Source organism: Hoplias malabaricus, chromosome 4 (assembly GCF_029633855.1).
Source record: "Hoplias malabaricus isolate fHopMal1 chromosome 4, fHopMal1.hap1, whole genome shotgun sequence".
NCBI lineage: Eukaryota > Metazoa > Chordata > Actinopteri > Characiformes > Erythrinidae > Hoplias > Hoplias malabaricus.
In genome coordinates, this window is record NC_089803.1 from 69505133 (window position 1) to 69520977 (window position 15845).

The 15845-nt window shown below is 41.2% G+C and overlaps 1 protein-coding gene across 2 annotated transcripts; it reads right to left on the reverse strand.

Annotated features, from left to right (window-relative positions):
• Nucleotides 1–207: 207 nt before the first annotated feature.
• Nucleotides 208–15223, reverse strand: cax1 (cation/H+ exchanger protein 1). Of its 2 annotated transcripts, none has more exons than XM_066667850.1 (20): nt 15021–15223; nt 11992–12114; nt 11581–11693; nt 11171–11279; nt 10882–10998; nt 10733–10794; nt 10066–10239; nt 9677–9862; nt 9344–9443; nt 7329–7470; nt 6331–6514; nt 5376–5475; nt 5021–5139; nt 4892–4929; nt 4684–4802; nt 4220–4365; nt 2346–2440; nt 2187–2265; nt 1983–2091; nt 208–692 (listed from the first exon to the last, which is right to left on the reverse strand). In XM_066667850.1, the coding sequence occupies exons 1-20, from the start codon at nt 15082–15084 to the stop codon at nt 619–621; spliced, it is 2253 nt and encodes a 750-aa protein (XP_066523947.1). In that variant the 5' UTR covers nt 15085–15223; the 3' UTR covers nt 208–618. The 2 variants fall into 2 exon arrangements, with proteins under 2 accessions (XP_066523947.1, XP_066523946.1); XM_066667849.1 differs by having other exon boundaries at nt 210–692; nt 11959–12114; nt 15021–15222.
• Between the last annotated feature and the right edge of the window lie 622 nt (nt 15224–15845).

Consider the following 15845-nt stretch of genomic DNA (forward strand, 5'->3'; position numbering starts at 1 on the left):
AGGCAAATCAATAAATTTGTTCCAAGTTGTTCTGGACTTGTCCTTTTTAATGCAAGGTCCTTTGTGGAACTGGTTCATAACGCACTCGCTCACGTTTAACAAAGTGAATCAATGTCTTTACTCGTTTACAGCTACTACAGTTTGCTCTCGTACCATGCCCAGTGTCGTATAAGGACTCTCAGTTTTCAGAGACACAATCAGCGCTTGACAATTTGATAACATCAGGAAACCAGACGCTGGCATCACTCTGTTTATAAGCTCTCATATAACCTGACGAATCAAAGTCTACACGAGTCACTCAGTGCGAATCAGTGTCATTTCCTATCAGTGGCTTTTACGCATTGCATTTAAACACGTTATAACTTCCGTAATCAGCATTTTATTACATTTTTCAGAAGAGGATATATTTATTACATATTTAAATACTCAACATTCTTTGCACAATGCATTACTGAAATATTTCTCAAACTCTAATCTACAAAAGACAAACCATACACAGACAAACTTAACTCATAATGAGACGTTTACACTAAAGTGTGACCCCAGACTAAACATGACACATACGCAGAGGTGTTGTGAAAGGAAGGAAAGAAAAGTGAGGAGAGAGGTAGGACTTGGTCAGCAGCCAGCGAGGGACGGTGCGAAGAAGTACAAGGCCAGAAGGATGAGGTAAACAACCACCAGAGCCGTACCTAAAGAGGAAAGAACACGGTCCTTTCAGATGCTGAAACATTACTCACAAAACAACTGTTCGCAGCATGAGTAGCACAAGAAGTGAACGCAGTTCTGGGTTTTAATGGAACATCTGTGAGCTGCTTTGATCAAAATACTGCAAGGAGCAAAAACCACAGCAGCATTCTCCCCCTGTATAAACAGCTCTCTTCAGAATGGCTGTTGTTCTCTTTTTCCCCTCTGTTTACTTGGTGCTGATTTCTCCACTCTTGTGTCTGGAAGCAAATCTGTCTCATCAGACTTTGAAATACTACCACCTTTGAATTTGTAGCACTGAATTTTGTTGCTTATGAATTTAAGTCTTCAGATTTCCACCTCTGAATATTTTGCTTCGCAATTATGCATCGAAATATAATTGCTCTTGAATTGAACTCCTGAATTTTCAAGAACACGTTTTCACTGTTATTATTCAAGGTTAATAAATTCAGATAAAAAAAAATTAAAACAATATATTTTGAATTATATTCAGATGCATAATTCATCCATTATCTGTAAGCGCTTATCCAGTTCAGGGTCGCGGTGGGTTCAGAGCCTACCTGGAATCATTGGGTGCAAGGCAGGAATACACCCTGGAGGGGGCGCCAGTCCTTCACAGGGTAACACACACACTCACACCTACGGACACTTTTGAGTCTCCAATACACCTACCAACATGTTTTTGGACTGTGGGAGGAAACCCACGCAGACACAGGGAGAACACACCACACCCCTCACAGACAGTCACCCGGAGGAAACCCACGCAGACACGGGGAGAACACACCACACTCCTCACAGACAGTCACCCGGAACGGGAATCAAACCCACAACCTCCAGGCCCCTGAAGCTGTGCGACACCTACCTGCTGCGCCATTATTACGAAGCAAAATATTCAGAGGTGGACATCTGAAGACTTAATTTTTTTGCACTGAAATTATGCATCTGAATTTTGTTGCTTTTTAATTTCAGTGCTACAGATTTAAAGGTGGTAATATTTCAAAGTCTGATGAGACAGATTTGCTTCCATACTTGTATCTCTTTTGCAGTCCATTGCTGTCATTGGACAGACTCAGACGAGGGGGAGGGGCAATACTAAAGTTTCTGAACTTGACGTCAGAAAGTTGGACCAGTAAGTGCGTACAGAGAGCCAATCAGAATGCAACAAGTGGAGCGTCTATGGCTGAGACAAGGTAGCATCATGCGATTTGGGAGGGGGAATATAACTCCTGGCTTGAATTGACAATGACTAACAGGTAGTAAACGGTAGCACATACCCTGAAAATAATCGCACTTTCCATCCATGAAGATGTAGTTCGCCAGGATGACGCTGAAGATGCTAGCCCAGAGGTGCAAGTCGCTGAATATCAGAACAAACCCAACGTCCTGTTGGGAATGCAAAGCTTTCAATGTAAATACGTTACATCACCAGGCACTTAGAGAATTAATAAAGCAAGAAAAAAAAAATCCCTGTTACTTACATAAACAGCATTGAATAAGATCAGAAGCGGAATCTGAAGCATGCAGACTTGCACCGCCGTGCAATTCCCAACCTCAAGGCTAGACAGAAACGTTTAAAACAAAGTTACCCCAAGCTACAAAACACCTTTCATACAGCTCCTGTAGAACAGAGTTCTCACCTCAGACTGATGTTGTTCTGCAGGGCAAACTGAACCCCGTTGATAATTTCTGGAATCTCAGGAATCATTGCCAGGACTGTAACTCCAATGAAGTACTGAAAGCCCACAGAGAAGTAAATCAACAAAGACATTCATCTCCACATCCTGAAGGGTTCAGATTTGGCTCAACTCAGACAACAACACGTTTCCACATTCCCCTTCAGGAGTACATGGTTCATAAAGGGCACGTCAGGAGTACGTGTGTGAAATGATCATCTTAACTGCTTGTGGGGTTCTAATGCATGTCGAGATTGGTGCCTCCATCTATCCAGTGGTTTCAGAATCATATCTGTACCTGTAGATATTTGCTTAATAGACGCTTTAAGGGATTGTTGGTACATAATTAAATGTACAAACGCCTTCTGACCTGAAAAACTAGAGTCACCTGGATACAAGTGACGGGTATAATGCATGTATTTATTTGTAATGCCCTGCGACCCCTAGAGAACCACTGCACTGGTTGCAATTCAGAAGAGTGAACTACAATAACAGTTACTCCAGTAAAACTGTTTAGCATTACTCTGAAATAATGGTGCAGCAGGTAGTGTCGCAGTCACACAGCTCCAGGGACCTGGAGGTTGTGGGTTCGATTCCCGCTCCGGGTGATTGTCTGTGAGGAGTGTGGTGTGTTCTCCCTGTGTCTGCGTGGGTTTCCTCCAGGGGTGACTGTCTGTGAGGAGTGTGGTGTGTTCTCCCTGTGTCTGCGTGGGTTTCCTCCAGGGGTGACTGTCTGTGAGGAGTGTGGTGTGTTCTCCCTGTGTCTGCGTGGGTTTCCTCCAGGGGTGACTGTCTGTGAGGAGTGTGGTGTGTTCTCCCTGTGTCTGCGTGGGTTTCCTCCAGGGGTGACTGTCTGTGAGGAGTGTGGTGTGTTCTCCCTGTGTCTGCGTGGGTTTCCTCCAGGGGTGACTGTCTGTGAGGAGTGTGGTGTGTTCTCCCTGTGTCCGCGTGGGTTTCCTCCAGGGGTGACTGTCTGTGAGGAGTGTGGTGTGTTCTCCCTGTGTCCGCGTGGGTTTCCTCCAGGGGTGACTGCCTGTGAGGAGTGTGGTGTGTTCTCCCTGTGTCAGCATGGGTTCCCTCCTGGGGTGACTGTCTGAGGAGTGTGGTGTGTTCTCCCTGTGTCTGCGTGGGTTTCCTCCTGGTGACTGTCTGTGAGGAGTGTGGTGTGTTCTCCCTGTGTCTGCATGGGTTTCCTCCGGATGACTGTCTGTGAGGAGTGTGGTGTGTTCTCCCTGTGTCTCTGTTTCACTGTGCTGCCCTGTTAAAAACTAGATTTCTAGTATTAAAATATTAAATAAACAACTCCTGTAAAATGACCACAATACTTTCATAACTCATCATAACATGGGAAATAAAGAAAAGAAAAAAAAAAAAAAAAAAAAAAAAAAAAACACACCAGCTCTCAAACCAAGAGATCCCAACAGGGACATTTCCTCTGACACTTGAAGAAAGCAAACATCCCCCTGACGCATTGTGACCACATTCCCCAGGGGTACTATGCTGCCCCCTCCACAAACATTACTCCACTCTTCGCACTGACACTTTAAAACTAAAAATAATTCACAAACCACTTTTAGCAAGTGTGTTTCATATTTCAACACACTGTTACTTTAATTTTATTGACTCATTTCATGTACCATTCCTATAGAAGCCAGAGACTTCCGTATACTGTTATGTCAGATACCTGAGCATACGTTATGACCCTGAGCCTTGTCCCCGCACGGTTCTTATTCTTCTGTATCCTACTGTTTCCTCTCACTGTGTACTGCATTGTGTATGGCTGAGACGACAGATTTGTGCAGTCTTTCGTTTTCTGGACAATACAAGCACAGACAGACCTGAGAGATACTGGAGTGGGAGATGATGGGTTTGATGTGCTCGGTGGTGAGGTCTGCACAAGCTGCGATTAGCAGCGTGGCCACAATTAGAACTACCAAAGCTCTCCATCTGGACCAGTGTGCCACAGAATCATGATGATTAGCCACTGTGAGAAACAGAGAGACATAGCAATAAATATGTCGTATTTACTTACTACAGCTATTTAGACAAAGTACTGAAATATAAGGAGGTCCAGGGTACGTTCCTGCTTTGCACCTGAAGATTCTCGTGACCAAGATGAAGTGCTTTGAGATTACGAACAAAATGACATACAGGGTGTCAGTAAAATATATTCTACCTGTAGTATGCTGACAATTTACTTTTCACTAACTGTATTCACTCGAAGATTTTTAGGTTGGAAAAACCTCAAAAGGCAAATAATACGGCTGCTTGAGAAAAACAGGGTCCTCTTGTAAATACACACCATGTCCGTGACCATCACTGATGTGAATGTCATAGATGTGCGAGTGGGTCTTCAGTGTGAAGACCAGGCCGATGAGATAGGCAGCAGGAAGGAGGACAGACACAGTGTACACAAGAGGCCTGCAATAATACCACACACATAACATGAGCACACACATCCTTTTAATATTATAATACGTATTACACAGAAGGGACCCAGACACACTCACTCGATGTGACTCACGAAAAGGGCGACGTTGTTCTCACTCTGCGAGAGAAAACACCACGAGTTGAAAGTTGTAATAAAAAAAAGAATTTACACTTCCATGCCGAAGTAATAGTTCTCTCCAGATACACACCAGGTCATAGTGGCAATCTGTGCAGAAGAAAGGTCCACTGTTATTCCCAGAGGGATTACTGCAGCCTTCACACATCAGGTTCCCGTAAGCTTTAGAGAACAGCGTAGGAGCAAACACACCTGTGAGCCCAAACACAGCAGAGAAACAAGAAAGTGACAAACCTTATATGTGGCTTATAACCAACTGCAATAGTACTTAACCACGTTAAAGAATCTGTGTTCATAATTTCTCACGTAACGACTTTAATTCCATGTCAAATTCACAGTACATGCTTGAGACCCACTTGGTAAGATCAGTGAGTTTGTGTTTGATCATGTCAGTGTTCATAGGGTTAACGTGTGGACAGCTGTCTCACCTCCCACTGAAATGAAGAGCAAGGCCGAGCTGACTCCTGTCGATCTGCTGTTGAATCTCTGCTCCCTGTGCTTGCAGCCCCCAACGATCATACAGAGACCCTGAAAAACACACTCAGCTTTAAATGACCATTATAATACAACGAGGTCATTATGGGAATACTCTCATCTGTCAATCAGGTTTTAAGACTGGTATTTGCTGAGAACTGTAAAAGCCGTCTGAGGCGAGGAGTCCAAGAGAACTTGTCTCATTTGTTGGCCACGTGTCTCAGAGGCAGTAAGTGCTTGTCTCCTGCCAGCTAGGAAGCACTGTCTGTGGTTTGGGAGGAGTCTTTGGCAAAAGAATTTGGAGCGGGATGGGAGAGCAAGACGTGGAGAAATCAAGAGTGAAAGATTCAAAACATGCTTCCGATAGAAGAAGCTAACGGTTTCTAGCTGTTTAAAGAAGAGCTGTGTAGTAACTCAATGTTTACCCAAGTGAACATCAATTGAATAGTTTGATGGGTTTCTATTGGTTTATATTCCAAGACTTTACTCAGTATTAGTTGCTTTTCAGCTGTTAATTCTGCACTTATTGTGCGCTTTTAGGTCCAGACTGACCAATTTACAGAGAAGGTGATCGACCAATAACGGTAGCTCTACAGTCAGACCGTCCAATCAGAAGATTTTAGGCTACTTCACCACGCCCCCTTCTCACTCAAGCGAACCAATCGGAGTAGGGGAGGGCGGGACTAGTTTGTGAACGAAACGCTTCTCGAAATTCTATGTGAACTCTAGAAAAACAAAATCCCGGACTTTTGTGAAATTCCCCCCGGACATTTTTTTAAAGTCTAAAACACAGGACATGTCCGGGTAAAAGAGGATGTCTGGTCACCCTACTTATACGTTGGGATTTTGACTTTCTTTCACGAGGCTTCCTTTAGAAGACCCCTAGCACTATCCAAGTGTCAGACTCACTGGAACAAATAGGATGCAGCCCAGAAGTGTCCCCGTGAGAGCTGCTTTAACGATCTCCCCGTAACATTTGCTCCCAGCCCGCTGACCTTGCAGCAGGGCAGTGATGTAGAAGGTCATCTCCGTGATGGAGCCAAACGTGGCATTCACTACCGCTCCCACAGCAAAGTTACTCTGAGCAGAGATACTGAGAGATTAAAAGCACCACAGTCAACAACAGCAAAACAGACAATACACACCGTCCCTGTAGGAACGAACCCTTCTCCACATTCATCCGCTTTTATATTTTAGAGAATATGAAAACACCAGAGTAACAGAATTAACTTATCTTCAAGCGACATTTCCTTTGCATTCCAGGATTCTATTCCAGTCTGGAGTTTTCCTGCACCCCAAGTGAGGAAGAACACCTTTTAAACTTGAACAATTCTTGGGATAGCCAGTGCTTGCAACTTTTAAACCCTCCAAGAGCGTTCCCAAATAATGATTAAGAGCTTGGAGGTGCTCTTCCTCACTTGATTTGTCTGGATTTTTCTCGCGCACCAAGTATAATCCTCTTTTTAACATTGTGTTTAATTTAGGTGCTAAGACCTAGCGCTTTTATTATTTTTAATGATTACTTTATTAGGTTTTTTTTTATTATTCTTAACTGCTTTTACTGCTACTCGTCTCAGTAAAGCACTTTGAATTGTTATTGCGTATGAAAGATGCTCTATAAACAAAAAAGTTCAGGATGTCTTTTTCTTGTGTAAAAGTGAACTATTTCTTTACAACTTTTATACTTTGTCAAAAAAATCGTATATATTTATATCTTTAAAAGTCAGTTAAACTACATTTTGGAGCATTTCTAGTCGCCCAATCATCATTAAAAGGGCATCTTTTGTTATTCTGTAGTATATAAATGTTATTTTGGAATCAGGTGTGTTCTCAGTTATCTGGGGGGGGGGATAAATAAATAAATAAATAAAAAGAAAAAAGGTGTTGAGGCACACTGTAGGGATCACCTTGCTATACCCATGCCGATGTAGTAAGACAGAGGAATGATGGAAGACATCGCGGTAGCAAACTTCACCTCCGAACTGAAAAAATAATTTTCCCGATCCACGTAGCCAATCGCCAGAGTGAAAATGACCAGGGTCATCAGGTCTGAACAACACTAAGGTGCATAAACCTTACAAAACATCAAGGCCATTCAAACACCAGTTATCATTTTACTTTATGCATGTATCTGTCTTGAAAGAGAGAATGATTTGAATCTGCATGTGAAAACAAAGGCAAACAAGACAGAATGTCACACTTTTCTAAGCTCATCGCTCATTTAACTAAAAGTAGCCTAACATGATAACTTTGCTGATAACTATTATTCATTGATTTTTTTACTAACCCTGTTCAGGGTTATGGTGGATCCAGAGCAGTCAGAGTTCATAAGGCGCAAGGCCGAAACAAACCCTGGAGAGGGCGCCAGTCCATCACACTCATACCTTACAACGCTTACAACCAAGTGCCCAGAGGAAACCCACAGACTCCTCACTCGCCACCATGCAGTAGAGGAACAACTCAAACTTGTTCAGGTTAATATTAAACCTATAACAAAGAAGAAGCATTTTCCATTGTTGCATGTATTTAATAATTTCAATCTATACTTTTATAATATAAATTTATTCACACAGTCACACAGCTGCATGGACCTGGAGGTTGTGGTTTCGAGTCCCGCTCCGGGTGACTGTCTGTGAGGGGTGTGGTGTGTTCTCCCTGTGTCCGCGTGGGTTTCCTCCGGGTGACTGTCTGTGAGGAGTGCGGTGTGTTCTCCCTGTGTCCGCGTGGGTTTCCTCCGGGTGACTGTCTGTGAGGAGTGTGGTGTGTTCTCCCTGTGTCCACGTGGGTTTCCTCCGGGTGACTGTCTGTGAGGAGTGCGGTGTGTTCTCCCTGTGTCCGCGTGGGTTTCCTCCGGGTGACTGTCTGTGAGGGGTGTGGTGTGTACTCCCTGTGTCCGTGTGGGTTTCCTCCGGGTGACTGTCTGTGAGGGGTGTAGTGTGTTCTCCCTGTGTCTGCGTGGGTTTCCTCCGGGTGAATGTCTGTGAGGGGTGTAGTGTGTTCTCCCTGTGTCCGCATGGGTTTCCTCCGGGTGACTGTCTGTGAGGGGTGTGGTGTGTTCTCCCTGTGTCTGCGTGGGTTTCCTCCGGGGGACTGTCTGAGGAGTGTGGTGTGTTCTCCCTGTGTCTGCGTGGGTTTCCTCCGGGTGCTTCGGTTTCCTCCCACAGTCCAAAAACATAAGTTGGTAGGTGGACTGGTGACTCAAAAGTGTCCGTAGGTGTGAGTGAGAATGTGTGTTGCCCTGTGAAGGACTGGCGCACCCTGCAGGGTGTATTCCCACCTTGCGCCCAATGATTCCAGGTAGGCTCTGGACCGAACGTGACCCTGAACTGGATAAGGGTTACAGATAATGAATGAATGAAAATTTGGATCATAGTTAAATGTCACAAATTTCAGAACTGACAAACTGAAGTGCAAGACTACACAGTGATCAACAGCAGCATTACTATATCAGAGTAAACAACAAGGCATCAGTTGCAGTGTTTAGGGATAGCCTCAACAACCTAATTAAATATAGCACATGCAATTAGTAGAACTGAACTGTGGGCCAGAAGACAGACATTTTAAACTGAGGTAGGTGACAATTTGCTGTGTGTCTGCCAAACAACCAGTCAGAGTTAAAAATATATTCAAGTCTCCAATCCCACAATCCAAAAATACTGCAGACATTTGTATTTCAGTAAAAGGGAGCATAATAAAACACTCCTATCTCTATGATCCACACCCAAAAGTAAATAAATACATAAATGCTGACATTCTACAGTATGATCATCACATGCTCTGTGAGTAAACGGTGCCCTCTAACGTTCCGTCTCTTTAGACTGATGACGAAATATCAGCAACACTGACATTTGTAAACCATCTGAAATCCACAAAGTTCATTTCTCCATTGGGATTGAATCATAAACATGACAGCAAAGGATACTGACAGCAAAAACATTGATGCCATCTACGCTGTATTTGTAGTAGTACCAGTTAACAGCACGGTAACAGCACAGGAGAACCCTAATTTCACAGCCTGGAACCTAAAGAACAGAGGAAAGGTTATTTCAAATCCCTTTACAATCATGAAACTATGAAGACGTGATAAACCTAAGGAATTAAATTACCATAACAACTGGAAGCGAGTTATTGTGCAAGTCAAACACATCCGACATAAATAGATACTTTTCTTAAATTTGATAAACAATATCACGGCTGATGTCCAAGTGTCACACTGGTCAATATTAATGAAAATGTAAAAATACACGCAGCTCACTTTCTTTACTGGGCAAACTTGGATATCCTCTGGTGGCAGGAGGAGGACAGTGCTGAGGATCCTGGCATGCAGCTTTGCCACAGGGATGGTGAAGACCATCATCCAGGACAGGATACAGACCAGGGAGTGGATTATGGCCAGAGGAACGTAGGCCAACAACAGCCAAACATATGTGCTCACACGACACTAAAATGTACAGGAGTGAAATATAAGATTCCTTTCCACTCCTTCTACAGGCCCAAGTCTATACACAGGTCAAAGGTCTTAACAAAACCAGATTTCTTTCCCCTTACTGGTATTCTCTAATTATTCATGTTGAATATAAGAAGGTCATGAAGCGACAAGAAAAAAACAAAGATATAGGAGAACATTTTCATGGAGGTTCATACCCAGTAGCGGCTCTTCTGTTTACACGGGGCATTAATCGGGACGTCAACAGAGATGGGGGGAGGAGGGCGCAGCAGAGAGGTGGACTCCTTCATCTCCTTTGACTCATCTGCCTCTTCTGGGATGGCTTCACAGTTGGGGAATTTAATACAGCATCTTCGTACCATGCCGCTAGTCTTAGGGGTGAAAGAGATGTGATTTCATGAGAAAACGTATGCTTCAAAAATAGTCATGCTGAGTGTAAAAGGCAGCATATGTAGATGTGCACTTGCAAAATGAACAGAGAGAAGAAAAAAAAAAAAGAAAGCCAAGTAATTTTAATTCATTTTTTACACCACCATATGTGATGGTTGTTTATACTCCATCACTCACACACTGGTGGACAGTTTCACACACTCACCCAGTCACTCACACACCGGAGCACCCAGAGGAAACCCACGCAGACACAGGGAGAACACACCACACTCCTCACAGACAGTCACCCGGAGGAAACCCACGCAGACACAGGGAGAACACACCACACACACACACACCTTACAGACAGGGACATTAAGTGGAGATTCAATCTACAACCAAAGAAAACCCTGGAGCTGTGTGGCAGCATCACTACCTGTTGTGTTAACATTTTTTATATTATTTAAGAATATTTAGTATACTCTTTCCATTTACCTGTTGTAATGCCTTCCCAAAGGGCCAAAATAAATATCCCGACAATTTCCAACATAGTTTCCCTGTGACCAATGCAAACAAAAAAATTCATTCAGTAGATTAAATCAGACTACAATTTAAAAAGTGTGTTTAAATTAGCTCCCACATACCATACGGAATCCCAATGATGGTGCAAAACATCAACAAACTAACCAGAACATAAATCAAAGAAATCCACCAGCCAAATAAAAGGGTATAAATTATATTTCCAAAGGTTATCAGTGAACCTGCAAACACAGAAAAATTAACATTATGCGTTTGAGAAAACGGAAACTGTAGGGCAGAAGATAAGTACAAACACATGTTTAGATTTTTCAGAAGCATTAGAACGCTTTGGAATAAATAAAATCACGAGAGAAAGCCACATTAGTTAAGAGACTAGGATGAATGTTCACTGACCTTTATGTGGTCTAATGAAATTCAGCTCTGAATACAACTCCTTCACAATGTCCGATCTGTCCTCGATAGGACGCTCTGTAACATGACTCTTCCACTTTCTGAAGCCGAACTAAAAAGCAAGCGCATTGTTATATACAGAGCAATAGTTTAAAATAATAATAATCATACATAGATGTTTATGCATAAAATATCAGTCCAATGTACGTGTTTATACAGGTGGGAAAGATATAAATAAAAAGTATAAGGGTAAGATATCAGATTCTAAAATAAAAAAAGCTGTATGACATCAAAGAATATGACTTTATAAAAGGCAAGTATCCAGACAAATTCCAACAGAAAAATGACAGTATATTGTTCAGAATTAAACAATTTCTCATTCACAGAATGACTAAAAAATATTCAATGCATACCTTGTAATTATTGGCAAGTTTATGAGCCTCCACTTCATTCTCTGCATGAATGGTGGTCCTACAACTTGCCTCCTGCCAAGCATCGTCAGTGCACCACGAGTGGATAGAGTGTCCTAGTAGAGAGAGAAAATCAAGCATTGGTAGAATTAAATACAACAGTCAGAGCATGAAGATACGAGTCAAACAGGCTCCATCTATAGATTTAAAGGAAAATAAATACAAGCCAATTCTCTTCTTAGCACACAATGTAGTAAACCAAATGCAAACCCCAGTCAGAGATGGAGAACATCGCTGCAACCTCTAAATAACGTAAAAATCTTTTTGAAGCATTTACCGTCCTGAGTCGTAGCAAACACATATTAGCAGAAAAACACTTACTGTGAGCAGAGAGGCATTTTGGTGTAAAGTTACCACATTGGTGAGAGACGCATGGTGAAGGAGTATCGACCATCTCAGGATTAGTGCTGGGCACACACAGTCTGTCACACTGAGCACTCCGGCGATGACCTTTGAGATCGTGGTCCCACTGGAAGTCTGCAGGTCAGTGAGAGAAGAACAAGACAGAGGAGGGTAAAACACATCTTGCAGGATTTAGAAGTTTCTCATGCGCAGCAGAAGTCCCACTTTGTTGCTGTATGACTAAAGACAAACTCCTGATGGTCACATGAAGCAATTTGGCACATTATGAGAGTGCATTGGCTGCGTCTAATGAAATTCTCAATGGATTACACGGAAGCACAAGAGCTTCACACATTTAAAGACATATTAAAGCCAGTGGGCAAATGGTTATTATAGCACTTATTCTGCTTTTCACAAGTAAAAAATCTCATGAAAACCTTTACTATTATGGATTACGGCTTATTACTTTTAAAGCTGATATACGGATAAAAGAAGTCCTTAATAAACCTAAGATTTATGGCATATTGCATTATGCTTAGCTGCTCTACAGACATCACAAGTTTGATTCCATACGTTCACGTTTAAATGCATCCTCCACACACAAGATAATGTTTAGAAATATTAAAAATGTTGTGCTATAAAGAAATTAACATTATGTCACTTCATTTAAAAGCTGAGGTATACCCAACAATCAAACTTGATTGCCGTAAGGGTTGGAGTAAAGGTTATAATATTTATGCAAAATAGAAAAGACCATTATCAAGAGAAAATGGTTTTAATAAGCATTTTAAAAATCATTAGAAATCAAGGTTTCAGTACACTCCCCTGTAGTTTCAAAAGACCACATTTCTCTGATACACAGGATATCATTTTTATGTGCAAATTTGAAGAATTTAATGGAGTAATTAAAATGGCAATAAATGTACTGTTAAAGGATAAGGCCTAAATCAAGTGTTTAAATCCATTGTACTTTTAAAAATCACATTCTTGGAGGAGTCACAGGATATAACTTGTGTTTTTACGGAAGGAATTTCTAGCAAATGGGATAGCAAACCCCTGTGAAATGTCTATTCAGTTATACAGGCTGCCACTCTTTGAAGATCTATATAAGGGAATTTAAACCACTTGCAAGGCAATGCAAATATTTGTATTTTTTCACACATCCTTGGGGTTGTGTAAATATTCACCACAGGCCATGCTGTATTCAACAATATGATGAGACATTCTCAGCAAAAACCTCTTTTTTTGTTTCTTTTGATGGTTCAACTGGGTCATATTTAAATCAATTATCATACATTAGAAAACTCTGAAAACAATTTGTCACACCACTGATTTTTACAAGGTCACTCTGTACCTAAACGAAGACTTAAACTGGAGATAAACTAGACTGTATGAACAACAAGACTAGAACAGCTTTTCACCACCTCACACGAAAACCATCAGTATGACCGGAGTATTCCAGAACTCTAGTAACATCCTCATGACTTAATTCCAACATTGGAAGCTTGTCTGAAACACTGAATCACCAGAAAACTGGTGTAAGACTGGTGTTCTATGTTCTACTTTGTGTACTGGCTCAAACCTTTTTTGTTTCCATGTATTTTTCATGATAAATCTGTTTACAATCTTAACTTACTGTTATTATTTGCTTAATTGCTCCAAAATTGTACATGGTGAATCAAATCTTTAAAAAAAAAAATCTATTTATCACTGTTTCTTTGCCTTTTCCCTCATAAAAGGTGTTTAGGTTATACGCATATCCTGCTTATATTTCTCAAATAGTGTTTTATTCAGCAGCTGTACCTATAAATTTACACTATTGTAGCACAGAACACCTTACAAGTCACCCACAGGACAAAGTTGAAAAAATACGGCACATTTTTTATTTTATTTTTTTTTTAAGTACGTTTCTTTGAACTGTATTCACACTAGGCAAAAATCTCTTTTTTTTCTTTAAGTATCAGCTAATATTAAACGGATAAAATAAATGCTAATCTAAGCTAATGACGCAATTATTAACGGTCGTTTCTTTCTGGAAATTTCTGGCGCTAGCTATATTTCAAATCGTGAAGAAGCGAGTTTCAGCACATAATATAGCACATATTACAAATATTACAAATTATTATTAATTAATATTAATTATATTATTAATTAAAATTAAAAAATTTAAAAAAAAAATAAATAAATAAAGTAATTATTAATTAATATTACAAATATTACAGCACATGTTATATTTATTATATTCAATGATTTATTTAGCTAATTATTTCAACCAAAACGGGCTTTTCAAAAATAAATCATTAATTTTATGAGAAATTAAGAAACAAAAAAGGTTAATTTTCTTTAGCGGGGTTTTATTTGAGAACATCTTTATAAAATAATTTATTATGCGGGAATAATGAAGTAAATAATTCGGGAAATCAATAAAACAAGTTAGATTTACTCGGTACCCGGGGGGGAATATTATATACGAGTACCACCCGACACACAAAGTGGGACATAAACGCAGCCCAGTTTGGTAGCAGCAAATTTATAAATCAATGTTGGGCCTATGCAATCCTCAAGTCTCAGTGTATTGGAAAATGCACGGTCCATTTGGGCTGTATACCGCTCAGAACGGGCCCTTATATAGAGACTCTGGGCTGTCCGCATTTTTATCAGATGCAGGCAGCTCGTCTGAGTCTCACTAATAGTCAATTTACCAAACAAACCTCTTCAAACCATGTGGGCCCCACTTTAAAAAAAAAGAAAGTGGATTCAGAGAAATGCCACAAAAACAGGTGTCTCAAGATAAACGCTTGAATTTAAGCAAGCTCTGAACCTGAATTTGAGTTGTGTCTGTGAACAGCGCCTGGTTGAAGTCTCAATACTGAGGCCCTGTTAAAACAAAACAATTTTGTATTCCTTTGTTTGCCTTTTTCTTTAGATTTTGGCATAAGTGTGTTCATATTCACAGACGCCGTGGGAACTGTGTGAAGTCCTAATCCAATACTTCTTTAAAATCTACTTTAAAAATGAGTTACATTTTAAAGTTATTTTACCTGAGCTGTCCGCTGTGGATTTCCTCCTCCGGCTCTCAGTTTCTATTGAAGTGTGTTTAGACATGACTGCAACTCCTCTCAGACCTCCCTCACACTTCACAACCCTGCGTCCATCCTCAGCTCCTTGGAGAGCAAGTCCCTTTAAAACTCTGAACCCTGGGGTCTGTAGTCACACTGAATGAATCTTTTAAACCGGTTCATTTCTCAGTGAACCGATACACCAGTCCAAATGATGCCTAGCCCCAAATGGAGCCCTAAATCTACCTTCGTCTTCGGTGACGTCATCATGGGGCAAAGGGTGCTTGGTTAAAACAAAACTTGGGCAATCTTGTGCTGTACCTGTTGTTTCTTTTTTTTTTAAGTGACTTCATTTAGAATCTGCAGCAGCTTAGTTCACATCAAAAGTGAGATCCATCTTGGTGAGAAGTTCCATTAATTAACAAATGCATTCATCTCTCTCTGTGTCTTTCTCATTATTAATCAAAACAGACTCAGGTTGACCTTTAGGTTGAGTTGTGGAGTCTTTTCGGAGTTTGGGGTGTTCTCCCCGTGTCAGCGTAGGTTTCCTCCCATGGTCCAAAAACACATATTGGTAGGTGAATTGGCAACTCATAAATGTCCATAGCTGTGAGTGTGTCGTCCTGTGTTGCACTGGCGCCCCCTCCAGAGTGTGTTCCTGCCTTGCACAGTGATTCCGGGTAGGCTCCGGACCCGCCGTGACCCTGAACTGGGTAACAACTTACAGACAATGGATGAATGACTGGTAGAGGTCATATTGTGTTTTAAAATGTTCTGAGCAGAGTTCCCCTAAATATTGTAGCAGAA

Excerpts from the sequence above, each read along its gene's own strand:
- cax1 (XM_066667849.1), bottom strand. The coding sequence starts at position 15,084 with ATGTCTAAACACACTTCAATAGAAACTGAGAGCCGGAGGAGGAAATCC. Across the intron at positions 10,999-11,170 it reads TTTCATTAGACCACATAAAG|GTTCACTGATAACCTTTGGA; the intron begins GTCAGTGAACAT and ends CTGTGTTTGCAG. Across the intron at positions 2,092-2,186 it reads TCTTATTCAATGCTGTTTAT|GACGTTGGGTTTGTTCTGAT; the intron begins GTAAGTAACAGG and ends CATTCCCAACAG.